Source organism: Trichomycterus rosablanca, chromosome 12 (assembly GCF_030014385.1).
Source record: "Trichomycterus rosablanca isolate fTriRos1 chromosome 12, fTriRos1.hap1, whole genome shotgun sequence".
NCBI lineage: Eukaryota > Metazoa > Chordata > Actinopteri > Siluriformes > Trichomycteridae > Trichomycterus > Trichomycterus rosablanca.
Genome location: NC_085999.1, coordinates 15,660,166 through 15,687,935, shown reverse-complemented (window position 1 = coordinate 15,687,935; position 27,770 = coordinate 15,660,166). Strand labels below are relative to the sequence as shown.

The 27,770-nt window shown below is 41.0% G+C and overlaps 1 protein-coding gene across 1 annotated transcript in view; it reads right to left on the bottom strand.

The window, feature by feature from the left end:
- adcy5 (adenylate cyclase 5) overlaps positions 1–24,969 on the bottom strand; it is a 146,562-nt gene extending 121,593 nt beyond the window's left edge. Inside the window, exon 1 of the mRNA XM_063005738.1 lies at positions 23,918–24,969. Within this exon, the coding sequence (XP_062861808.1) occupies positions 23,918–24,862 (945 nt within the window). The 5' untranslated portion in view covers positions 24,863–24,969. The remainder of the gene's footprint in view (positions 1–23,917) is intronic.
- Positions 24,970–27,770: the final 2,801 nt, after the last annotated feature.

Sequence of the window (27,770 nt, the reverse complement as noted above, 5' to 3'; positions counted from 1 at the left end):
AAGGCAACACAGGGACATACGAGGCAAGTGGGACAGTTGCAGAGAGACAAGACTCCCCAGACGCATGTTTTAATGATCTCAATTTAATATTATGCTTCTGCATCTGTGAATCAGCCACAATGTAAGGGCAGATCTTCAAACAGAGAGCCATGAGGTCTGTTTTGGGGTAATTTTTTGGCACTTTTGCTGCTTTTACAAATGCAAGTTTAAACTATACCATGCACAAATTAAGCAATATGTCAACAATGTCCAAAAGCGCTGTTAATTTCTCTGAGCCTATAAGCTCACCTGAAGTGGATTGATGCACAGTGGTAATGTGAATTTCCAGGGTCTGTCATGCTGAGGGGTTTTGTTAGTGCCCATGACAAAAGTAACCTGCACAACGGTAAGGGGACCATTAACAAACATGTGCTGTTTTCAGGAGACATCTCTTCCAAAGGCATTGATGCTTATTTCAATATGGCAATAGCAAGCCACATCTGCATGTGTTCAAACAGATAAATGCAATTAAAGAGTGCAAGTGCTGAAATGGCCTGTCTGCAGTCCAGACCTATCTGCCACTGAAAATGTTTTGTAGGCGCTGAGGTGGCACAATGGTCTAATGGACTGGCCCACCAACACTAAGATCTGAAGCGCTTGAGTTTAAAACTCGGCTGTGATATCAACCTGGCCCGGGATCCAACAGACCAATTGTCTGTGCTTGTGGAAGGGTGGTCGAATGGGTTCTTCACTGATCATGGGCTCCCAAATAGCCTTTTCTCTTATACACTGATTAGCCATAACATTAAAACCACCTCCTTGTTTCTACACTCACTGTCCATTTTATCAGCTCCATTTACCATATAGAAGCACTTTGTAGTTCTACAATTACTGACTGTAGTCAATCTATTTCTCTACATACTTTTTTTAGCCTGCTTTCACCCTGTTCTTCAATGGTCAGGACCCCCACAGAGCAGGTATTATTTAGGTGGTGGATCATTCTCAGTACTGAAGTGACTCTGACATGGTGGTGGTGTGTTAGTGTGTGTTGTGCTGGTATTAGTGGATCAGTTTTAAATACTGTGTCCGCTCACTGTCCACTCTATTAGACACTCCTACCTAGTTGGTCCACCTTGTAGATGTAAAGTCAGAGACGATCGCTCATCTATTGCTGCTGTTTGAGTTGGTCATCTTCTAGACCTTCATCAGTGGTCACAGAACGCTGCCCACGGGGCGCTGTTGGCTGGATATTTTTGGTTGGTGGACTATTCTCAGTCCAGCAGTGACAGTGAGGTGTTTAAAAACTCCATCAGCATTGCTGTGTCTGATCCACTCATACCAGCACAACACACACTAACACACCACCACCATGTCAATGTCACTGCAGTGCTGAGAATGATCCACCACCCAAATAATACCTGCTCTGTAGTGGTTCTGTGGAGGCCCTGAACACTGAAGAACAGCATGAAAGGGGGCTAACAAGCATGTAGAGAAATAGATGGACTACAGTCAGTAATTGTAGAACTACAAAGAGCTTCTATGTGGTAAGTGGATCTGATAAAATGGACAGTGAGCGTAGAAACAAGGAGGTGGTTTTAATGGTATGGCTGATCAGTGTATGTGTAGAGAGCCCAACCAGGCTGATGGCACCAGTCTCGGTTCGAGTACTATAGGTGGAAGACTAGTGCATAACATTGCTGTGTCACAAATGATTAAGGGCCCTACACACTAGAGAGGAAGGCTGTCCGAATTCTTAGATACCTAAAGATGCTGCCTACTGAGATGCCTTATTTCCATAAACTACCTCAATAACGAGGGAGCAGCCAATGCTTCCTTAGAGGTGACGGCAATCCCAGCATTCAGTGCGGCACAACTTTTCTCACAATAAATTACAAATATGGCAGACAAATGTGGAGCAACGAATTGAGTTCTTTACAAATGTAAATAAATTATTATTGACTTATTTTTTGTTTAAAGGTGCACAAGTGTAATTTATTTGCAGATTCCGGCTTGTCAGTGACAATTTAACCACTCTCATTACACAGGGGGAGATGTTAGCTGGCATGCTAGCGGGTTGTGCCACCTCAGCCCATTGGTTTGAATGGCTTAAGGATACCCGTGTTAGCTTATTAAGCAAAAAACTATGTATGTCTATGTAGTGCGTATGAATAACCTGCCTTATTAGTTCAATGTCTTATTAGAATCCTCTTTACTTAGGCAGCTTCCTAGTTAGACAGTAGGCAGCAAGGCAGCTCACTAGGTTTTCAAACAGACCCCAAGTGTTGTTTAAAGAATAGGAAATGTAACGCAGTTATAAACACGTTTCTATCCCAACATTTTTGGAACATGCTGCAAATAGTTACAAAAACCACTAAGGTAAAACATGAAGTACAGTGGTACCTCGGTTTTCGTCGATAATCCGTTCGAGAAGGCCGTTCGAAAGTCAAAACATACAAAAACCGAAACAATAATTCCCATAAGGAATAAAGTAAATATAATAAATGCATTCCTCAAATGCAAAAATATTAACAAAAAATACATTTTATAAAGAATAAATGTAGTTTTAAATACAGAAAACAACGAGAAATGATTATAAATAAGTAATGAAATAGATAAATGAACATTTAACATCACATTTACCTTTATTGAGGATTACTGTACGCCGCCTACGTATGGAAGGCGGCGAGGAAGGCAGAGGGATACCCCGATATGGCCGCGCGAGTCTTTGTTCACGTTGGCCTATACCGAGGGAAATGGCCGAACGCGATCGGTACGGTTCAACAAAAACCGAGTCAGCGTTCGAAACTCGAGGTAGAAAAAAAAGTCGACGAAAACCGAATCATACGAAAACCGAGGTTTGACTGTACTGTGCTTTTGTACTGTTTTCAATTTAAGGTCAAAAGGAAGTTGAAATCACTGCTTTTACGTTTTTAATTAGAATTTCATGTACCGTCTCAAGTTTTGGAACTGAGGTTTGGATCATGTTCAGATATTCTAAAACATTCCAAACCAAATCTCAAGTCCATGCACGTTTAGGTTTCCATCTGTAAGCCAAGTCTGAATCTACAAGCCTCTCTGATGTACGATTAATTGTAATATTTCTTTCTGCATCTCTACACAAATGCATTTCAATGCTACATTGTTAAAGCATAAATCAGTCATTACAGAGTTATTGAGTACTTGCTGGAGGGATGAGATGAAAAGGCAGTAACCTTCTCACAGAGAAGCTCTAAGTGCTTTTGGAAGGTGTTGCAAAATGAAAAGTCCTTGGTTGCTAAGATACAGCTTACACTAGCTCGGGTCTGGGTTTAGATGGGACGAGTTGAAAGTGCTAGCTCATAACTATTGTTGAATCATAAAAACAAAGACTACACTGTATAGTAGAATAAATTTGTGTTATTTTGGAAACAAGTTGTCAATCATTAGTGTTAAGTTTACCATGACTAAAAGAGGGATTTGGTTTAAAAGCTTTAGCTCGGGAAGACATTACGTCTACAACATCACTACTCTCAGGTCCAGTTGCAGATCTTAGATGATAATTTTAAGAACAGTGCTGATATATACTGTATATATATATATGATTTAAAAAACAAATAAATATATGTATGTGTATGTGTATGTGTATGTATGATCAGCCATAACATCAAAACCACCTCCTTGTTTCTACACTCATTGTCCATTTCATCAGCTCCACTTACCATATAGAAGCACTTTGTAGTTCTACAATTACTGACTGTAGTCCATCTGTTTCTCTACATACCTTTTTAACCTCCTTTCATGCTGTTCTTCAATGGTCAGGACCCCCACAGGACCACTACAGAGTAGGTATTATTTAGGTGGTGGATGATTCTCAGCACTGCAGTGACACTGACATGGTGGTGGTGTGTTAGTGTGTGTTGTGCTGGTATGAGTGGATCAGACACAGCAGCGCTGCTGGAGTTTTTAAATACTGTGTCCACTCACTGGCCACTCTATTAGACACTCCTACCTAGTTGGTTCACCTTGTAGATGTAAAGTCAGAGAGGATCGCTCATCTATTGGTCATCTTCTAGACCTTCATCAGTGGTTACAGGACGCTGCCTACGGGGTGCTGTTGGCTGGATATTTTTGTTTGGTGGACTATTCTCAGTCCAGCAGTGACAGTGAGGTGTTTAAAAACTCCATCAGCGCTGCTGTGTCTTATCCACTCATACCAGCACTACACACACCAACACACCACCACACTGCAGTGCTGAGAATGATCCACCACCCAAATAATACCTACTCTGTAGTGGTCCTGGGAGAGTCCTGACCATTGAAGAACAGCATGAAAAGAGGCTAACAAAGCATGCAGAGAAACAGATGGACTACAGTCAGTAATTGTAGAACTACAAAATGCTTCTATATGGTAAGTGGAGCTGATAAAATTGACAGTGAGTGTAGAAACAAGGAAGTGTGGTCAATTTGCCTTCAGCTGCTCGGGATCTCCGATTTTTTGCAGTTGAGGAGGGTATATTGCTGCTCACGCCTCCTCCAACCCGCACACAGCCCACAACGGAACCCTTTTTCACCCATGCACTCTGCACAGGTGCCTTTATCCACCAGTCAGGGTCCTTACACAGTGTTTGAAGACTCCGCCCACATATTCCGGTCATACCTCCCTGCAGGCACCGCCAATTATGCCCGCTAGATGAAGCCAAGCCGACCGGAAACAATGCCGAGTTTTAAACCGAAGAGTTCAGAATCTCGGCGCTGGTGTGCTAGTGGAATATCCTGCTGCGCCACCTGGGCGCTAGAATATGCTTCATTGTGAGCTGTGTTTGGCATCTTTCACATGTTGGGGGATTGTCTCCTTTTATTAAGTATTGGTAAGTAATCTTTGTATGACCTATTCTACATCTTGTGTGTATAACTTGGTCCACTCGTTGGTGTATCCTTGGCTCAGTGCTGATACAAGATGAAAACATAACTAATAAATATTGGTATTGGTGTTCTTTTATTACAAAATGATTAGTAAAAAATTGCTTACTAAAACTTTAATATTTGTATCCCTGTAATATTTGTACTATTCCGTGAGAGGACAAGAAATATTTACAAGAAAGGTCTTTTTATTAATTAATTTATTCATTTATTTTTATTTTTCCACGGCATATATGCATTTCAAATGTACATGTATAATAATGTTTAATTTTGTACTACAACCCCAATTCCAAAAATTCTAAGTAAAGTGCAAAAAGCTGTGTCTAACAGATACAGTGCTCTAAAAAAGTATTTGCACATCCCTCATTATGTCACTATTATACATTTCATATCTTAACTACTTTTAACATTAAACAAATAAAACTCAAATAAATACAATATGCCTTTTTTAACAGTTTTTTTTTGCTGTTGTGAAAAAGTAATTGCCCCTAAGCCACACCCAGACATGATTACTGCCAAGTTTTGAATCGAAACCTCAATTAAACCTGTCTGGCAATGTAAAGCAGGCTAAAGGTCTGAAAAAGCAGCACACGTTGGTGAACCTTACCAGGAGTGGCAACGACTCATCAGGGCAAGTTAAGGTCAATGTATACGATTCCACAATACAAAAGAGAAGCAAAAATGGCAGTCATGGAAGAGTTGCAAGGTGCAAACCACTGCTGACCAAAAATAATACAAAGCATTGTCTTGCATTTGACAAAAACATTTGGATGACCCTCATGACTTTTTGGATAATATTCTGTGTACTGATGAGTCAAAGGTGGAACTTTTTGGAAAGCATGGGTTCCATTATGTCCAGCTAACACCACACTTCACAATAAAAAAACATTATACCAACAGTCAAACATGGTGGTGTTAGTGTGCTGGTCTCTGTCTGTTTTGCTTCCACAGAACCTGAACAACTTGTCATAACTAATGAAACCATAAATTCTGCTCTTGATTAGAAAAACCTAAAAACACATGCATAATCTAAAGACCAAGCTCAGTTGGGTTAAACAAGCTGAATTTTTTTCCAAACCACATAAGCTTGAAACAAACAAAATTAAGATTCGGAAATGTCCGAGTCAAAATCCTGAGTTAAATCCTGTTAAGATGCTGTGGTAAGACCTGAAAATGGGTGGTTCATGCTTAAAACAATTTAAAAGGGCCAAAAATCCTTCACAGTGATATAAAAGACTTCACAAGTTATCGCAAAATTTTGATGATTTATAGCCAAGGGTGGCGCAACCAGTTATTGGCTTTAGAGAGCACTTACATTTTTACATGGGTGACAGTAGTTTAAAATAAATGTCTACCTTCAATAAATGGATCGGTTATCTAAAAGCTGAATTTTTTGTTTACATCTGTTGTGTCTACACTCACTGTCCATTTTATCAGCTCCACTTACCATATAGAAGCACTTTGTAGTTCTACAATTACTGACTGTCGTCCATCTGTTTCTCTACATACCTTTTTAGCCTGCTTTCACCCTGTTCCTCAATGGTCAGGACCCCCACAGAGCAGGTATTATTTAGGTGGTGGATGATTCTCAGCACTGCAGTGACACTGACATGGTGGTGGTGTGTTGTTGGTATGAGTGGATAAGACACAGCAGTGCTGCTGGAGTTTTTAAATACAGTGTCCACTCACTGTCCACTCTAGTAGACACTCCTACCTGGTTGGTTCACCTTGTAGATGTAAAGCCAGTTGTTGGCTGGATATTTTTGGTTGGTGGACTATTCTCAGTCCAGCAAGGACAGTGAGGTGTTTAAAAACTCCATCAGCGCTGCTGTGTCTGTTCCACTCATACCAGCATAACACACACTGACACACCACCACCATGTCAGTGTCACTGCAGTGCTGAAAATGATCCACCACCTAAATAATACCTGCGCAGTAGTGGTCCTGGGAGAGTTATGAAAGGGGGCTAACAAAGCATGTAGAGAAACAGATGGACTATAGTCAGTAATTGTAGAACTACAAAGTGCTTCTATATGGTAAGTGAAGCCGATAAAATGGACAATGTGTGTAGAAACAAGGTTTTAATGTTATGGCTGATCGGTATATACAGTGTATCACAAAAGTGAGTACACCCCTCACATTTCTGCAAATATTTTATTATATCTTTTCATGGGACAACACTATAGAACTAAAACTTGGATATAACTTAGAGTAGTCAGTGTACAACTTGTATAGCAGTATAGATTTACTGTCTTCTGAAAATAACTCAACACACAGCCATTAATGTCTAAATGGCTGGCAACATAAGTGAGTACACCCCACAGTGAACATGTCCAAATTGTGCCCAAAGTGTCAATATTTTGTGTGACCACCATTATTATCCAGCACTGCCTTAACCCTCCTGGGCATGGAATTCACCAGAGCTGCACAGGTTGCTACTGGAATCCTCTTCCACTCCTCCATGATGACATCACGGAGCTGGTGGATGTTAGACACCTTGAACTCCTCCACCTTCCACTTGAGGATGCGCCACAGGTGCTCAATTGGGTTTAGTCCATCACCTTTACCTTCAGCTTCCTCAGCAAGGCAGTTGTCATCTTGGAGGTTGTGTTTGGGGTCGTTATCCTGTTGGAAAACTGCCATGAGGCCCAGTTTTCGAAGGGAGGGGATCATGCTCTGTTTCAGAATGTCACAGTACATGTTGGAATTCATGTTTCCCTCAATGAACTGCAGCTCCCCAGTGCCAGCAACACTCATGCAGCCCAAGACCATGATGCTACCACCACCATGCTTGACTGTAGGCAAGATACAGTTGTCTTGGTACTTCTCACCAGGGCGCCGCCACACATGCTGGACACCATCTGAGCCAAACAAGTTTATCTTGGTCTCGTCAGACCACAGGGCATTCCAGTAATCCATGTTCTTGGACTGCTTGTCTTCAGCAAACTGTTTGCGGGCTTTCTTGTGCGTCAGCTTCCTTCTGGGATGACGACCATGCAGACCGAGTTGATGCAGTGTGCGGCGTATGGTCTGAGCACTGACAGGCTGACCTCCCACGTCTTCAACCTCTGCAGCAATGCTGGCAGCACTCATCTGTCTATCTTTTAAAACCAACCTCTGGATATGACGCCGAACACGTGGACTCAACTTCTTTGGTCGACCCTGGCGAAGCCTGTTCCGAGTGGAACCTGTCCTGGAAAACCGCTGTATGACCTTGGCCACCATGCTGTAGCTCAATTTCAGGGTGTTAGCAATCTTCTTATAGCCTAGGCCATCTTTGTGGAGAGCAACAATTCTATTTCTCACATCCTCAGAGAGTTCTTTGCCATGAGGTGCCATGTTGAATATCCAGTGGCCAGTATGAGAGAATTGTACCCAAAACACCGAATTTAACAGCCCTGCTCCCCATTTACACCTGGGACCTTGACACATGACACCAGGGAGGGACAACGACACATTTGGGCACAATTTGGACATGTTCACTGTGGGGTGTACTCACTTATGTTGCCAGCTATTTAGACATTAATGGCTGTGTGTTGAGTTATTTTCAGAAGACAGTAAATCTACACTGCTATACAAGCTGTACACTGACTACTCTAAGTTATATCCAAGTTTCATGTCTATAGTGTTGTCCCATGAAAAGATATAATGAAATATTTGCAGAAATGTGAGGGGTGTACTCACTTTTGTGATACACTGTATATATTATTTAAATGTGAGAAATTAGAAAAAATAGAACAAATTGATTGGGTAAGGGGCAGATACAGTGCCTTGCAAAAGTATTCAGCCCCCTTGAACTTTTCAACCTTTTGCCACATTTCAGGCTTCAAACATAACGATATGAAATTGTAATTTTTTGTGAAGAATCAACAACAAGTGGGACACAATCGTGAAGTGGAACGAAATTTATTGGATATTTTAAACTTTTTTTAGAAATAAAAAACTAAAAAGTGGGGCGTGCAATATTATTCAGCCCCTTTACTTTCAGTGCAGCAAACTCACTCCAGAAGTTCAGTGAGGATCTCTGAATGATCCAATGTTGACCTAAATGACTGATGGTGATAAATAGAATCCACCTGTGTGTAATCAAGTCTCCGTATAAATGCACCTGCTCTGTGACAGTCTCAGAGTTCTGTTTAAAGCGCAGAGAGCATCATGAAGACCAAGGAACACACCAGGCAGGTCCGAGATACTGTTGTGGAGAAGTTTAAAGCCGGATTTGGATACAAAAAGATTTCCCAAGCTTTAAACATCTCAAGGAGCACTGTGCAAGCGATCATATTGAAATGGAAGGAGTATCAGACCACTGCAAATCTACCAAGACCCGGCCGTCCCTCTAAACTTTCAGCTCAAACAAGGAGAAGACTGATCAGGGATGCAGCCAAGAGGCCCATGATCACTCTGAATGAACTGCAGAGATCTACAGCTGAGGTGGGAGACTCTGTCCATAGGACACAATCAGTCGTACACTGCACAAATCTGGCCTTTATGGAAGAGTGGCAAGAAGAAAGCCATTTCTCAAAGATATCTATAAAAAGTCACCTGGGAGACACACCAAACATGTGGAAGAAGGTGCTCTGGTCAGATGAAACCAAAATCGAACTTTTTGGCCACAATGCAAAACGTTATGTTTGGCGTAAAAGCAACACAGCTCATCACCCTGAACACACCATCCCCACTGTCAAACATGGTGGTGGCAGCATCATGGTTTGGGCCTGCTTTTCTTCAGCAGGGACAGGGAAGATGGTTAAAATTGATGGGAAGATGGATGGAGCCAAATACAGGACCATTCTGGAAGAAAACCTGTTGCAGTCTGCAAAAGACCTGAGACTGGGACGGAGATTTATCTTCCAACAAGACAATGATCCAAAACATAAAGCAAAATCTACAATGGAATGGTTCACAAATAAACGTATCCAGGTGTTAGAATGGCCAAGTCAAAGTCCAGACCTGAATCCCATCGAGAATCTGTGGAAAGAGCTGAAAACTGCTGTTCACAAACGCTCTCCATCCAACCTCACTGAGCTCGAGCTGTTTTGCAAGGAAGAATGGGCAAAAATTTCTGTCTCTCGATGTGCAAAACTGATAGAGACATACCCCAAGCGACTTGCAGCTGTAATCGCAGCAAAAGGTGGCGCTACAAAGTATTAACGCAAGGGGGCTGAATAATATTGCACGCCCCACTTTTCAGTTTTTTATTTCTAAAAAAAGTTTAAAATATCCAATAAATTTCGTTCCACTTCACGATTGTGTCCCACTTGTTGTTGATTCTTCACAAAAAATTACAATTTCATATCGTTATGTTTGAAGCCTGAAATGTGGCAAAAGGTTGAAAAGTTCAAGGGGGCTGAATACTTTTGCAAGGCACTGTACTTAATGTTGTAGCTTGTCAACTTTATTGTTATTTGTAAATATACACTATTTCCTAATTGGATGCCAGCACACTCTGACAGGGACCATGTAAAAGTGAAAAGCTTGTGAATCACAAACACCAGGTTTGAGACAGGTGTAGGTGATGCAAAGTCTTGGGTCATTAGGGTTGCGTTCTGCTACTTTGCAGAAAAAATTCTGAGAATCCAGAGCAGTCTCTGCACGTTAAAAGCAAAAGTTAGAACAATTATTGAATGTAGATGACCTTTAATTCATTAGACGGCACAATATTAAACCAAACTGCTTCTGTAGTAAGGGAAACTATATGGGTTTTAAAATACTGTACTTCTAAAAACACTTGTCAGTAAACATGGTTCATCTCTGCATCTGTACATACAGGTTAGGACTCTACTACACACAGCAGGGCTCAAGATCATCTGAGATGGACTAATACAAAATTAAAACTACTAGCACGGGTAACTAGTAACGGGTATCTGTAAATGCACCATTAATGGTGAGGGCTATGGAGACATGGGCTTTTTAGCAACAGAGCTTGTTTTAAAAGGACAATACCAAGCCACATAAGGGGCATTTGTTTGTTTGTTTGTTTATTTGGATTTTAACGTCATGTTTTACACTTTGGTTACATTCATGACAAGAACGGTAGTTACTCATTACACAAGTTTCATTAGATCACAAGGTTATATCAAACACAGTCACAGACAATTTAGTGTCTCCAAATCACCTCACTTGCATGTCTTTGGAGGAAACCGGAGCACCAGGAGGAAACCCACGCGGACACGGGGAGAACATGGAAACTCCACACAGAAAGAACCGAGACCGCCCCATCTGGGGATCAAACCCAGGACCTTCTTGCTGTGAGGTGACAGTGCTACCCACTTAGCCATAAGGGGCATAATGAAGCACACATGACAACTGAGACCCTGGGCGGTTGACACTTTCACAGTTACATCAATGTCCTGTTTTAACTTCATTAAAACATTAAGAATAATCAAATAAATACTAACACACAATTAACTAGTTAGTACAATAAATATTTTGCCTTTGCACTGTTGTTTTAAAGGATCTCTGCCCTAGACATGACTAAAAAAATTACTCAAATCATCGCCACTGCCATTCTAAAGAACCCGAGATTAATTGCCTTCTCTACAGACAACAAACAACCCAGACCAAACCCAGTTGTCCTCAGAACAATCATGAGTCAAGGTTAAATCTGAAAGTCAATATAGTGCACCAGGATCAATGATCAGCTTTTTCACTCTAAAGTCTCTCAGGACAATCTTTTTTGTTTAGTAAGTGGCTCTGTGGAGCACATAATCAATCAGTGTGAGGAAGGGTCAGTAATTCCACTGGCACACAGAATCTTAGACATATTTTGAGCAGGTCTTTTTTTTTTAAATGGCATCTGTTTTGGATTTTAGAGAGTCGACTCTGTATTACAGTGAGGGGCAATTTAATTACAGCGGCCACACAGCTTGTTTTAGATGGAGATTTGCCAAGCAAGACTCCTTACATACTCCTCTTATCTGTCCACTGGAAGAGAAAACCAAGCTAGCTCCACTAACTGGCTCCCTCAGTCATCGTCCACTATTGATGAGATCAACTGGAAAGACAAAGGAAACCACAGAAAAGCATTGCTCTTTCTTATTTGCTGAATTTAACATAATGGAAAATATTTATTTATTTATTTATTAGGATTTTAATGTCATGTTTTACACTTTGGTTACATTCATCAGTTCACAAGTTTAATGTCAAACACAGTCATGGATAATTTTGGATCTCAATTCACTTCACTTGCATGTCTTTGGACTGTGGGAGGAAACTGGAGCTCCCACATGAAAACCCACGCAGACACAGGGATAACATGCAAACTCCACACAGAAAGGACCCAGACCGCCCCACCTGGAATTTGAACCCAGATGCCATCAATCAGCCAGCAGAGTTCGTAATTGCATCAGTTAGGAGGTCCCTATCCGGCTCCCTACCTGGATGAACAACAGCCAAACGTTGTTCATATAGCCACCCAGCCCAGCCGGATGTCAGAGCTGAGATTCAAAACAATGTATTTAAAATCTCAGCTCTGTTGTGCTAGCGTATTTTACCACTGCGCCATCTGAGCAGCAAAATATTAAATAATTGATATTTTGCATGCCACGAGTAGAAATTGACCAAATTTTTGCATAAAAATTTTAAAAATTAATACTGCAAGGTGTACTCAGCTTTAGTCTTTAATATAGCATTTGATTTGTGACCACCAATAATGACACTAAAGTAATGAAAAGGACTAAAGCCTGCTTCGTGCTTCCTCAAAGGGAAAGGGAAGAGGATGTTCAGAAATCACGTTCCAAAATAGAAATCTCCAAACTCGCAATCCACCTTCTTACTGACTGGCCAGTAAATGTGTAAATGAGCTTAAATTGTGCTACTCTACTAAGACTAGTAATATCGAGTTAAACTGTGCTTTGAGGAGAAACTGTCTGACCCCAAATTGACATTGGATGTTTCATGTGTGGTCATGTAATGAAAATAAACCAGGCTTTAAAAAATCCGGTGTCAGAAATACTCTGCTTTTCAATAATCTAATAAGTGAAAGATCATTAGCAGATGCTGCTCACCAGCAACTGCTGAAGACATTCAAGACTTAACATACACTGTATATAAAACAATGCTGCATTAAGAGTTTAGACCAGATGCAGAAAATGGACTGCTTGTCTTCTCTCCTGTTAAATTCTCGTTTCTGACAGTTAATTCATTTATTAGGATTTTAACGTCATGTTTTACACTCTTTGGTTACATTCATGACAGAAACGGTAGTTACTCATTACACAAGATTCATCAGTTCACAAGGTCGAACACAGTCCTGGACAATTTTGTATCTCCAATTCACCTCACATGCATGTCTTTGAAAACATGCAAACTCCACACAGAAAAGACCCAGACCGCCCAACTTGGGGATCGAACCCAGGACCTTCTTGCTGTGAGGTGACCACCAAGCCACCCTCATTTCTGACAGCAAGAAATGGGCCCACTGATTGTGAATCTTTTACATCTAATTCAAGCAGCATCCCAGGATTTCACAAAGCCAGCCCTTCACTGGAAGACCTACTGGGAGTCAAGTAAACACTGAGATCTGGTATACCAAGGACAACAACATTGTGCAGCAACACAATTCAAACTACTGTAAAACCAGTGGTGTATAGTAACGAAGTAATAATACTTTTTTACAGTACTTAAGTAGTTTTTTGAAGTATTTGTTCTTTACTGGAGTATAAAAATTTTCGGCAACTTTCACTTTTACTCCACTACATTTTCTAAAGAAATTGTGTACTTTTACTCAGTTACATTCGCTGTATGTAAATTCGTTACTCGTTACTACAGAATGAAAGTTAAATGATGTGAGATGTGTGACGGACTGCACGCTGGTTTGGTGAATCTGCGCTTGTAAGTTAGACGGTGGTTAAACACATTAATGCGCATGTGCAAACGTTCTCTAAAAGCTATCAGAGTTTTCTTAAAGTGCATCGTTCACCCAAAGACACGCAAATATGGACATTTCAGAAGCTCCCTGTCCAACACACTGATGTAAGTTAACAATGATTAACAAAGTAAAGCTGCAGCATCAGCGTTTTTTTCATATTATTAGCATTAACATTGTTCAGATATCTACCTACCATTTTTACCGATTACATTCGAACCACAAATAAAACGTTTCACTAAATTTGTTTGGGATTCATTGACTGCAAAACTCATGAAGACACGTCCATTATTTTTAAAAACTCACCTACGGACAAATACTTCCTCAGATAACTTCTGTATTAGACCGGCAGAGGAGAGATTCATGGTGCTGAGGAACATGCAGCACGTCTTTAACCCTTTAATGATCTCAACAAGAAAATCTACTTATCCAACTTATTATTAATGATTTTCAGCTGTTGGCTTCAAGTTAGAAGTGGTGTTTTCTTAAAGTAATAATACCAATATTTTTTTTGTTTAACACAAGCCATTCAGTGAGTAGATACAGCCCAAAAAAGATTGTTTAAATACAGCTTATTTTACTCAAATATTTTGATTTAAAATAATGGTTGAACAGATCATTAAAGGGATAAAAGTGCCACACGTTTTGTTAAACCCTCTTGAGTTTTGCTTTAAATTAATTATGCCAAAATTATTTTTTTGTTCATTTAGGGCTAGTAATAAGTTAAAAAAAATAAAACTAAATAATGTCATGATTTCAAACAGGTGATGTCAACAGTTGATTACGATCATGAATTGACACAAATTATGTTCAGATGAAAGGAAGAAAACAGGTTAATTGTTAAGGTGGTTTACAGGCTTAAAAGAACAATCTTTATATTTAAAATGAGCGCTTCCATTTATACTAACAGCATTTACTTTTACTTCTACTTTTAATACTTAAGTACATTTAAAATCAAATTACTTTTGATACTTAATTACATTAAACATCAGATACTTTTAGACTTTTACTCAAGTAATATTCTAATAGATGACTTACTTCTATCAAAGTAAATTTCTGGTAAGATACTTGTACTTTTACTCAAGTATGGCCTTCCAGTACTTTATACACCACTGTGTAAAACAAGGACAAAAAACTATTTATTAGCATAATGTTTAAAGGCACTGAGGGTTATAGTTCATTCATTTAGCCGTTATAAATATTATATAAAAATATTTTAAATAGGCAAACCTACTAAAGTGTGACTAATGTGAAACTTCACATGCTTATGTGTTTTTCTAAGAATATACTAGATGCAAAAAGCTTTTTCACTAGTAATTGTTCACTGATTCCAGCCCCCACAAGACATTTTTTCCACAGCACTCTGTGTTAAAAGGAAAAATACAGAAAAACTGCAGCTCCAAAAATGGGATAAAATGACTCATTTAACTACAGCAGAGGGAAAACAAAAACACATTATAATTTATACCATGCAGGAGATACGAAATAAGTAGAAAAAAAAGAACAAAAAATCAAAACAGAAGGCAGTAGCTGCTGTAAGGTTTTGTTTGTTGTTATGTACAAACAACATTAAAAATGGATCATTATTTTAAAAGGGTCTCTTGCTGTAGAAGTGCCAATAGCCTTAATTATGGTGAATGTAAATTATATTCCGACCTTTCATTTGGCATATCCAAACCCCAAAAGATGTTCAGTGACTGGACAGTCATCAGACAAAACTGGTCATGTCTACGGGAAGAAAGGCCAAATGAGGAATCATTTCCATGCATTGCAACAGCGACTCCTGGGCTGTGTCTGAAATTGCATACTTTAACAGTACGTACTAGATTAGAAATAGTGTGCACTGCTCGGCCGGTAAAGCACTACGCTCTTTCAGTACGCAAGTGTCGTGCGTGCTACGTTCGCCATCTTACCAACGTCACGTGATGCATGACGTCTCATCGCCACAGTTATAACAAATTTACACATACTGCTCTCGCATACTGCTCAGTATGGAAGTATGCAATTTCAAACGCAGCCCTGCTGTCTGGTTAAGGTGTTGGCATGAGTGGCAGAGGAATACAGAGAGTGTAGTGTGATCCTCCATATGTGCCAAAGCTATCTGCAACCAGCTTGTCAGAGAAGGCATGTGCTAGCCTGCAGCTCTCCTTAGCCAGCTAAAGTGTCATGCAATTGCCAGAAGTAACCAGACTGCACAGAGGAAGCAAGTATATCTACATTGAGATCTGCAAAAATAAAGAGAAAAAATGTCTATTTCTTGATTACCTGTTATCCTACAAATAAACTAATATGCCAATATGTTCATATAAACACTGATCAACCATAATATTAAAACCACCTCCTTGTTTCTACACTCACTGTCAATTTTATCAGCTCCACTTACCATATAGAAGCACTTTGTAGTTCTACAATTACTGACTGTAGTCCATCTGTTTCTCTGCATGCTTCGTTAGCCCCCTTTCATGCAGTTCTTCAATGGTCAGGACTCTCCCAGGACCACCAGAGCAGGTATTATTTGGGTGGTGGATCATTCTCAGCACTGCAGTGACACTGGAGTTTTTAAACACTTCACGGTCACTGCTGGACTGAGAAAAGTCCACAAACCAAAAATATATCCAGCCAACAGCGCCCCATGGGCAGCGTCCTGTGACCACTGATGAAGGTCTAGAGGATGACCAACTCAAACAGCAGCAATAGATGAGCGATCATCTCTGACTTTACATCTACGATGTGGACCGACTAGGTAGGAGTGTCTAATAGAGTGGACAGTGAGTGGACACGGTATTTAAAAACTCCAGCAGCGCTGCCGTGTCTGATCCACTCATACCAGCACAACACACACTAACACACCACCACCATGTCAGTGTCACTGCAGTGCTGAGAATGATCCACCACCCAAATAATACCTACTCTGTAGTGGTCCTGACCATTGAAGAACAGGGTGAAAGCAGGCTAAAAAGGTAAGTAGAGAAATAGATGGACTACAGTCAGTAATTGTAGAACTTCAAAGTGATTCTATATGGTAAGTGGAGCTGATAAAATGGACAGTGAGTGTAGAAACAAGGAGGTGGTTTTAATGTTAAGGCTGATCAGTGTACGTTAATAAAATGTTTACCTACTATGTATAAAATCTCTAGCCTAGCCTACTAGCAACTGCTTGCCATGTTAGCAGTATGTAAGCAGCAAGCTTTATAATTAGCTAGCATGTGAAGACACACTGCAGTCTGCTAGTATTTAATTGCGTATTTAGATCCAATTAAGCAGTTGGACACTTAAATCTACACACAGTGTGAGCAATATCTTAATCTGGAATCAATTATATAACTATGAAACAAAAGCACTGCTGCTCCCCACCAACATTTTCTTATTACTAGACTTCACATAGATCTTGGCATCCGGCAGAAATACATGCTATTGCTGATGCTATTGATTTTGATGTGAAAATGTGTCAAGACACACTGGCACATATCAGTGCATAAAAATGACCTCTTTTTGGTCATCCTTAAACAAAATAAACAAGTTTGCACTTTTGACAAAATGTACCACGACACAATCATGTCCGCCAGAGACACAAAATTAGTCACAAAATCATTAGCACACAATTTCTTTAATTCTTATTTCAGTTCACCCAGTGAATCAGACACACTGCAACTCTGACCAGGATAAAGCGGTGGTAAAACAGACCATGAATTAATGAATAGAATGCCTTTATTTGTCATATATACATACACTGATCAGCCATAACATTAAAACCACCTCCTTGTTTCTACACTCACTGTCCATTTTATCAGCTCCACTTACCATATAGAAGCACTACAATTACTGACTGTAGTCCATCTATTTCTCAACATACTTTTTTGGACCACCACAGAGCAGGTATTATTTAGGTGGTGGATGATTCTCAGCAATGCAGTGACACTGACATGGTGGTGTGTTAGTAGTGTGTGTTGTGTTGGTATGAGTGGATCAGACACAGCAGCGCTGCTGGAGTTTTTAAATACCGTGTCCATTCACTGTCCACTGTATTAGACACTCCTACCTAGTTGGTCCACCTTGTAGATGTAAAGTCAGAGACGATCGCTCATCTATTGCTGCTGTTCGAGTTAGTCATCTTCTAGACCTTCATCAGTGGTCACATCACGCTGCCGACGTGGCAATGTTGGCTGAATATTTTTGGTTGGTGGACTATGACTCGGTCCAGCAGTGACTGAGGTGTTTAAAAACTCCATCAGCCTTGCTGTGTCTTATCCACTCATACCAGTACAACACACACTAACACACCACCACCATGCCATCGTCATTGCAGTGATGAGAATAATCCACCACCCAAATAATACCTGCTCTGTGGTGGTCCTGGGAGAGTCCTGACCATTGAAGAAGAGCATGAAAGGGGGCTAAAAAAAGCACTGCCGAGAAACAGTCAGTAATTGTAGAACTACAAAGTGCTCCTATATGGTTAGTGCAGCTGATAAAATGGACAATGTGTGTAGATTGTTATGGCGGACTTGCCCCAAGTTTGATGCATGCCATCAAGAATTTCCACTATGTGGCTAAAAGTATGTGGACACCTGCCCATAAGCTTGTTAGGCTTCTCATTCCAAAACCGTGGGCATAAATCTGGTGTTCCACAACCAAAATGAAACAAAATGTATCAATCACATGGTTGATTCACCAAACCAGCCTTTCATTTAAAAAGCTACCAAGAGACGTGTTTTCTAGTAATGGCTTTGCTTGCAGCAGCGCATCTGTCTGCCACTGCAATACTTCAATAGGAAAAAAAAACATCCACTTCAGTCAATGCTAATAATTAATAACAACCGAAATCACATTAGCAAAAAGCAAAACACTTGTACGTTGTAGGTTTATGCTAATGCACATTGTTTTTTTCAATGTAATCATGAAACAATGAGTCACATTAAAGCCAAAGAATCTGCTTTGATCAATCACTTGATTTGAATGCTATCTCTGCAGTTAAAAGTCATATGATTGCAAGTCAGACAATTTGTCACATGGGACAAGATGAATAAGTTAAGGTAACCTTAGTAACAGACGATAAACAACCTCATTTTAGCTCACTAATGCATGTAGGCTTATCCTCGGTTCATTCAGCCATGCATATCAGTAGCCAAACAGCAAGATTTCAGTCTTCTCTTTCTTCAGAAACTAATGAATGTGATTGGACTTAAACTGATATAAAGTCCTGATCAGCTGACACAGGCCTAAAATTTTGGGTTGTATCAAATCAGATTTGTATTTTGTTGCCACGTCTGTAATGATATGTGCATCTCTGACCTTAACTATAACACTAAATTCTTAATAGGATTGTCGTGCTTGGATAAAACCGTGATTAAAGCAACACTCACTCACTCACTTTCTTAACCGCTAATCCAATCAGGTCGCGGGGGGGTGCTGGAGCCTATCCCAGCTTTTCGATGGGCGCAAGGCACACAAACACCCTGGACAGGGCGCCAGTCCATCGCAGGGCAGACACACATACACACACCCATTCACCTATAGGGCAATTCAGTGTCTTCAATTAACCCGACTGCATGTTTTTTTGGACTGTGACGCAGGCACGGGGAGAACATGCAAACTCCACACAGAAAGGACCCGGACCGCCCCATCTGGGGATGGAACCCAGGACCTTCTTGCTGTGAGGCGACAGTGCTACCCACTTAGCCACCGTGCCGCCCTGATTAACACATACTCACTCTCACCCTTCAAAGTAAATGTAGAGTGCCCTGGTGGCATAGAGAAGCAGGAGGAAACCCAATAAGACATGTAAAGAGCATGCCACATCCACAACAGTAACCAGAGGTAACTGTACAGCACAGAATAGTGAATCACGATAGACTACATGGGCAAATTAACATGCCCACCCCCTGCTTATTGAGTTCCTGCTGTTTTAGTCAGACCCCTGGCCATCGTGAGTAGAAAATAACCATACACAAACAATTAGATACTTTCTTTTAAGGAACAGTCCAGGGAAAGCGCCTTCATTGTTTTAGCATGACTGTGCCCCTGACGACATGGTTCGGCAAGTTTGGTGTTGAGGGAAAACTGTATTTGTACTGCTTTACACTATTTTAACTGTTTACATTAACAGCATTCACTCCCTGTGACTTACTGTGCGCGTGTACGTTTGTGTTCAGCCCTTATAGTAAAAACTGACAAATGTTGCAGAACTAAGCTGAATGTTGTTGTTGTTAAATATGGCTGCACATTTTCCAGTTACTATATGTATGATATTTTTGGTTTTGTCTACTTTTCAGGCTTCCTGTTCTCCCATCGCTTGTCTCTACTCCTGCATGTGTGTGTGTGAGAAACACAGAGAGAGAGAAAAAAAGAGAGAGAGACCACAGTACAGAAATAGCATTTCTGTATTTAAAACCAGAACTTCCAGCTGTGGAAGTGCTTCCAGCTTTAAAAAAAGGCTGTGACCCTAACTATTCTTGTGACTGTCGCTAAATAAGTGCCAATTCAATCACATTAAAAAAGTAAATAAATAACTAAAACAAATTGTGAATACAAAGACAGAATTAATAATGAGTGAGGGGGGGGGGGGGAACAACCTTAACTGAGAAACTCAATATAGTCTCCACATCTCTGAGTAATATATATATCATATCATCATGATTTCCACACACCATTTACAGTAACAGTACCAATTCTTTACTTTTAAGAGGTTAATGCAGTATGATTAGGATTCATTAGTAGTTGGTTTAATTTATAAACAACAAGGCAAGCAGTAGCCTAGTGGTTAAGGTACTGGACTAGTAAGCAGAAGGTTGCTGGTTCAAGCCCCACCACTGCCAGGTTGCTGCTGTTGGGCCCTTGAGCAAGGCTCAGACCGTGTACTGTAACTGTAATGTAAGTCGCTTTGGATAAAGGCGTCTGCTAAATGCTGAAAATGTAAAACGTAAACAAAACTTTGCATCGGACAACCCAAACAAAACCTTGACCACTGTCCTTCCCACTTTGTAGCTTAAACATGCAGGGTCATAACGTATGCAGTTACAACCTCCTAACTTCAGACTAAATTAAATTCAGCTCATGTCTTCAACCCAAACTGTACATATCAACATGACTGTTTTTGCTGTCTACATAAACAAAGTGACACTTCTTTTGTTTGTTTGTTTATTAGGATTTTAACGTCATGTTTTACACTTTGGTTACATTCATGACAGGAACGGTAGTTACTCATTACACAAGGATAATCAGTTCACAAGGTTATATCAAACACAATTTTGTATCTCCAATTCACCTCACTTGCATGTCTTTGGACTGTGGGAGGAAACCCGGGACATGCAAACTCCACACAGAAAGGACCCGGACTGTCCCACCTGGGGATCGAACCCAGGACCTTCTTGCCGTGAGGCAACAGTGCTACCCACTTAGCCACCGTGCCGTCCGACACTCCTTTTAAATATGATTAATGTAGAATTGTTTCAGATAAATTAACATATGCAGCTTATATGTTTTAATCTTTCCTTCTATTTAAACACTCATCTGGAGAATCTGACTGCAAAATTTCACTTAGTTTTATCCAGTGAACACCTTACCTTAATAAAGCCAAAAGGCCGCATCTTAATTGCACACTGTGCACTACATGGTAAATCAGTCTGACGGACACTATCCTTACAACTGGGGACTTTAATGACTTTTGCAACTGTTTAAACATGTTTTTATTAACTTATTAATTACATAACGCAGGGTCAGCCAAAGTATGCCGCCCCTGGAGCAGACAGGGTTAAGGGCCTTGCCCAACAGTGGCTACATGGCAGAGCTAGGATTCGAACTCTCAGTTAAGGGTAATTGTACAATACTCAAATATTAAATAAACAATAAAAACTGTATTTATGGCAACAGTTTTACATGTACTGATTCCATCATACACTCCTGATCAACATCTTAAGACCAGTTACAAAATTGCAAGAATTTGCATTTTGCACTATTGGATCTTAAGAAGGTTCTAAGTTGAGCTTCACAATGCTAAAAGAAGAAATGGGCACAAAAGACAAAAACTTTTGAGCAGGCAATTTATTGACAACTGCACTTACACTCAAACATGCCTTTTTCAGCTGATCAAAAGTTTAAGACCAAAGCCTTTAAAAGCCAAAATCTGCGCAAAAATGGATGGACAATGGACATTGGATTCCATGTCATTTTCTGTCAAGTATTCACACTGTCAAGACCTCCTGATGGCAAAAGCAAAAAAGCTCACTGACTTTGAACGTGGTAGTATTGTTGAGCTGCATAAGCAAGGCCTCTCACAACGTGCCATCGCTGCTGAGGTTGGACGCACTAAGACAGTCATTCTGCATTTATTAAAAGATCCTGAGGGTTATGGAACAAAAAAAGTCAAGCGGTAGACCCAAAAACATTTCACCGGCGCTGAGCCGCGGGATCCGATTGGCTGTCCGTCAAGACACGGAACAATCCTCGACCCAAATTAAGGCCATTACTGGTGCTGACTGCAGCTCAATAACCATCAGACTGTGAGTTAAGGGCTTTAGAAACAAAAAACTTCTTCAAAGGCCACGTCTCTTTCAACGCCACAAAACTGCCTGTTTTGGAGCACCAAACATGGGACATTGAAAGGTGGAAGAAAGTTTTATTCTCTGACGAGAAACAAATTGTTTGAAGTGACCAACGAGAATGGTGGAGCTACTCATTACTGAGTCCTTTTTTTGACACTTTGATTTCAGTTTTGAGGGGGTTTTCGGGTTTTTTAGAGCTATGGTCTTAAACTTTTGATCAGCTGATGAACAGCCTATTTCAGTTATTGTTGTTTTCAATAAATTTCCTGCTCAAAATCTTGTCTCTTGCTCCCATTTCTTCTTTTAGCATTGTGAAGCTCTACTTAGAACCTTCTTAAGATCCAATAGTGCAAAATGCAAATTCTTGCATTTTTTTAACTGGTCTTAAGATTTTGATCAGGAGTGTATATTGTGTCATTTTGTGGGGCCAAGCAAAGCTTATAGTACTCAAAACCTTCATTATATACATGGTGAAATTAAAATATTCTATGTACTGACACTAAGCCGCTGACAAATAAAAAGTCCCAGTAACACAAAAAAAAAACGTGATATACCATGAAACTCCATGTCAGAATCTCAAAATACCATGATACAAATTTTTTGGTTGTACCGCCCAGCCCCACTACAACCCAGCACGTACACTTCGCTCACAAGATGCAGGGTTACTTATAGTTCCAAGAATTAAAAAGATCACGGCTGGTGGAAGAGCATTTTCCTACAAAGCTCCACAACTTTGGAATAATCTTCCTGCCTCTGTCCTGGACTCGGACACAGTCTCAATGTTCAAGTCTAGATTGAAAACATATTTATTTTCTCAGGCTTTTGATTAGTACAGACAAAGGAGCAGAGCTTGGGGGTTCTTGGTCATAGAAACTTGTGGTGATCAGGGATGTTGGGTTGCTGTCGTTCTGCCTCTCTTGTCCGATCACTCAGGTTTGATGACGGTGTGGGAGGTGGGCACTGATATCCTGTGAAAGCCTTCATGACCTTGTTACCTGCTCGCTCTCCCTTTTAGTTATGCTGTAATAATTAGGGCTGCTGATATTTTCTCAGTTCGCATTTTACATTTTTAACTACAGTTTCTGTTGTTTTACCCCGAAGGTCCTTCTGAGGGAAACCTGTTTACCTGCCCGAGGTTAAGGAATAAAGTCGAGACTGCCGTGCCAACAATGCTGCTCCTGCCGGATGTGACGAGAATCTGGCGTGTTTGCACCAAGAATGTCAAGAACTCACTACAGACTTTATTACAGACCGGACTGAATAATAACTCTATTTTTATTTATTTATTTATTATAGCTAGTTATAACTTTTAGTTCATTTTAATTCTGTGTTTGTATGATTTGTGTAAATACTATTTATTTAAAGTATCCTCCAGACCACCCAAGAAGGATGGGTCCCTGCTGAGTCTGGTTCCTCTCAAGGTTTCTTCCTGTAATTTTGAGGGAGTTTTTCCTTGCCACTGTCACCCTCGGCTTGCTCAACATGGGTTTTTGTATCTGTTGGTCCTGGATCTTGTAAAGTTGCTTTGATAAAATGTCTATTGTAACAAGCGCTATGACACTAGAAGCCAAACGAGGTCCTGACTGTTGAAACGCAGAAATCACAACAGCTGATCAAACAAAAAGTCACTCACCTGTTTCCACAAAAACGGATCTGCCTCGTTGAGCTTCCAGGACCCGAACACGTGGATGGCAGAAAGCGTGAGTCCAGTAATGACAGCGGCGCGCATCCGCACCGGCAGCAGCGTGTACACCACGTAGATGAAGAACACCGTCCACCAGATGCCCTCTGAAGCACTGCGCGGCCGCACTAGCAGTACTCCCACCCCCTGCACCAGCATGACCACCGCGATCACCACGTAACACACCAGCCACATGTGGTCCTGATGAAAACCGGTGCGATTACAGGCCACGATGAGCACCAGCACGAGCGCGATCGCGGCCGAGAACACGAGAACCACGGGGCGCCAGGGTCTCGCGGCGCACTGGAACCCCAGCATCACTGCGCACACGAGCACCAGCACGGCCATCAGCATGGTCAGCGAGCTCTGGTTCAGCCTGAAAAAATAACGCTGGTACAGCCTCTCTAACTTCTCCGACTGGAACTTTTTGGATCTGAAGACGTGCATGGCTCCGTGGCAGCATGCGCTCAAGGAGAACTCGACCTCCTCGTCGCTGTCGTCCTCCTCATCCGACCTGCCCTTGGATCTAGCGCGCTCGTCCAAGCCCAGCTCGACGGATTTGGGTCTCACTTCTCCATCGTTGTGACGCGGGGACGATCGGTCCAGTCTGACGCTCTCCTGCCAGGCGGATTTGGATCTGAAACTGACCCGGGCCACGGTCGAGTTGTGGCGTCCTGTCCTGTCTATCCTCTCCTCCACCTCCTCCTCCTCTTCATCGTCCTCGTCCCTCCTCCAGCGGCTGCTGGTGCGCGTTAGCTTTCTGCTGGAAAATCTGGCCGGGTACGGACATCCGTTGGACAGGGATTCGGCCTCGGCCCAGGCGGATCTGTGCTCGGAGGCCGCTCGAATGCTTGGGGCCCCGATTCCTGGGGGACTGACGCTGTTTGATCTGGACATGATTTGCGTTTTCACGCACTGCGATCTGCGCGTAATTAAATGTGTAAAAAAATAGTGCGCATTACTGTCTGCATCTGATGCGCAACTGAAGATCTATGTGTTTTAGATTTAAGTCATTTCCATTTTGCACTGATCATGTGTTTCGATATTTTAAAAGCTTATAAAAAATTGCGCAAAATGGGCCTATTGATAAATTACATAATGCGACGCAAAGGTTGCGTAAAATGAGATAAACAGCGCAAAAAAGGTACAAATTGATTACAAGCAGTACAACCAAGAAAATTCCTCTTCAAATTAATTAAACATGCAATGCATTCAGCAGGGACACATCCCACAGAGACCAAAAGCATCACTGGAAGCAAACTGCCCTGCACTGGGAATCGGATTCGCACGCATTACTGCTGGTATTCCTGATATCCATTGTATTTTTCAGTTTGCGCATGTTGGTTTGTGCAAAACTGGTAGTACATCCATACGGATCCTTCATCCTGCAAGTGGAAGAAACAACAGCCTGTCCGATCAGACTGGAGTAAAGAACGCACAGATCCATTGACCCCATTGGTCTTAGTTTACCTGCTACCTACAAGCTGTTCACAACACGCTTACATTATGATCTGTTATTATGAAGGTAATGATGAGGATGAATTCCCATTAGAAAGCATCACAACTCTCGATCGCACCGCACAAGCACCGAATCTGCTGGTTTGACGCACCCACACACTGACTCTCCATAAAGTCCTACATTCTAGGCTGCTGTCGTGATCTCACAGCTGTCCACTGCCGATCCGAATCCCTCGATGCATTCATTTCACACCTCTCCCGCATGCTCCAAACGACTTCAACTGAATCCGCCATGAAGCACACAGCCGCTGCCTCCAGTGCGCAATAACAACCCAACTGTTCGGCTCCTTTTTTCCTGACAGATCCCTAAAACATTAAGCAGACGCACGCACGCTATCGATTATGCATCGCCTCTGTTCGGTGCTTTGTATTGCCATTCAACCAAGTCTGATTTTCAAGACCCGCCTTTTAACCAATCAGATTGACCGCATGATTCTCTCCTTGTTTGGTATTGGTTAACGCGCCTGTCACACACAGCTCAGAATTAGGAGTGGGCGGCTCCTGAAATTCAGCTGGAGCAAACCTTGTGTACATAGCCGCGTGATAGCGCACTGCTGTCCTCTTTAAATGTACATTTAAACATCCATAATCCGACATTTAATAGTTGCTTTCCTGGCCAAGTGACCCGTACTGTACCTGCTGTCGTGTTTAATTTGGTTACCCTTATTGACCAGGGACCAAGCGCTCCGGAGCAGGCCGTATACAGTGCAGCCCGCTGATTGGTCGAATGCAATCTTCACAGAATCAACACTGGAGTGACACAATGCAAGCGCCATATTTAAATCACAATGTAACATACTGTATTTAATTAACTAATGAGACCAAAACCAAAAGATGGAAAACAATGAGAACAGCATTTGGTCAGCTGATGAGGTCCAAGACCTCCTGTCTAGCATTGGACATGATAACATTGTTCAAACAGTGTTGAAGAGTGTAATGCAAGGGGTACAAGAGGTCAACAAAGTGTTGCTATAAAATATAAAAAGCCTAAACAAGGCTGGGGCGGCACGGTGGCTCAGTGGGTAGCACTGTCGCCTCACAGCAAGAAGGTCCTGGGTTCGATACTCAGGTGGGGCAGTCCAGGTCCTTCCTGTGTGGAGTTTGCATGTTCTCCCTGAGTGCGTGGGTTTCCTCTGGGTGCTCCGGTTTCCTCCCACAGTCCAAAGACATGCAAGTGATGTGAACTGGAGATACTAAATTGTCCAGGACTGTGTTTGATATGACCTTGTGAACTGATGAATCTTGTGTAATGAGTAACTACCGTTCCTGTCATGAATGTAACCAAAGTGTAAAACATGATGTTAAAATCAGAGGTAGAAAGAGTACTAAAATATTGTACTCAAGTAAAAGTACTATTACTTTAATGAAATTTTATATAAGTATGAGTAAAATTACCAGTCAAAAAATCTACTCAAGTAAAAAGTAACTCATTTAAAATGTACTCAGAGTAAACGTTACATTACTTTTTAAACAGGAGGGCGTGTCTTCTGTGTAATGCAAACAGGACAAGTGAATATATCTCACAATAGTTGTTTTTAATTCAAATATAATAGAAAAAAACATGTTGATACAACATTTAAAACATTTAGGGAAGTGTAATGTGTCATTTTAGTACAGACCATCCCATAAAACTTTTTCAAACTGTATAACCACTGAAAGTTGGCATTAATTTTGGATTCTATAGACCAGCCTTCTTTCATCACTAACAAATACCAAACAACAGTCATACTGCAAATCTCATAACTCAGAACAAGTCAAGGTTACATGTGTTGTGACTTTCACTAAATGACCCAAAGAAAACCTTCAAGATGTAAGACAGAACTTTGCCATTGTTTGACATCAGACTATGTTATCAAATAACGAAACATCAAACTCCAAACATGTTAAACTTTTAAAAATCGCCCTTCCCTACTCTGTACCTAGATTACAGCTCCTTTATTTTAGCAGTTTCCCAGACCCGATTTCTTTTTTACTCAGTAACAGATGTTATTTAAAATGTAGCGAATTACAATTCTTAACACAAAACATACTTAAGTAAAAGTAAAATTACTGGTTGTAAAATCTACTTTAAAAAGTACAAGTACACAAAAAAACTACTCAATTACAGTAACGCAAGTAAATGTGATTCGTTACTTTCCACCTCTGGTTAAAATCCTAATAAACAAACAAACAAACTAAACAAGGCTGCAGTCAAATTAAAGATCACAGTGGTAGCCTAGTGGGTAGAGCTTTGGGCTATCAACTGGAAGATTGGCGGTTCAAATCCAGGCTCTGCTATGCAGCCACT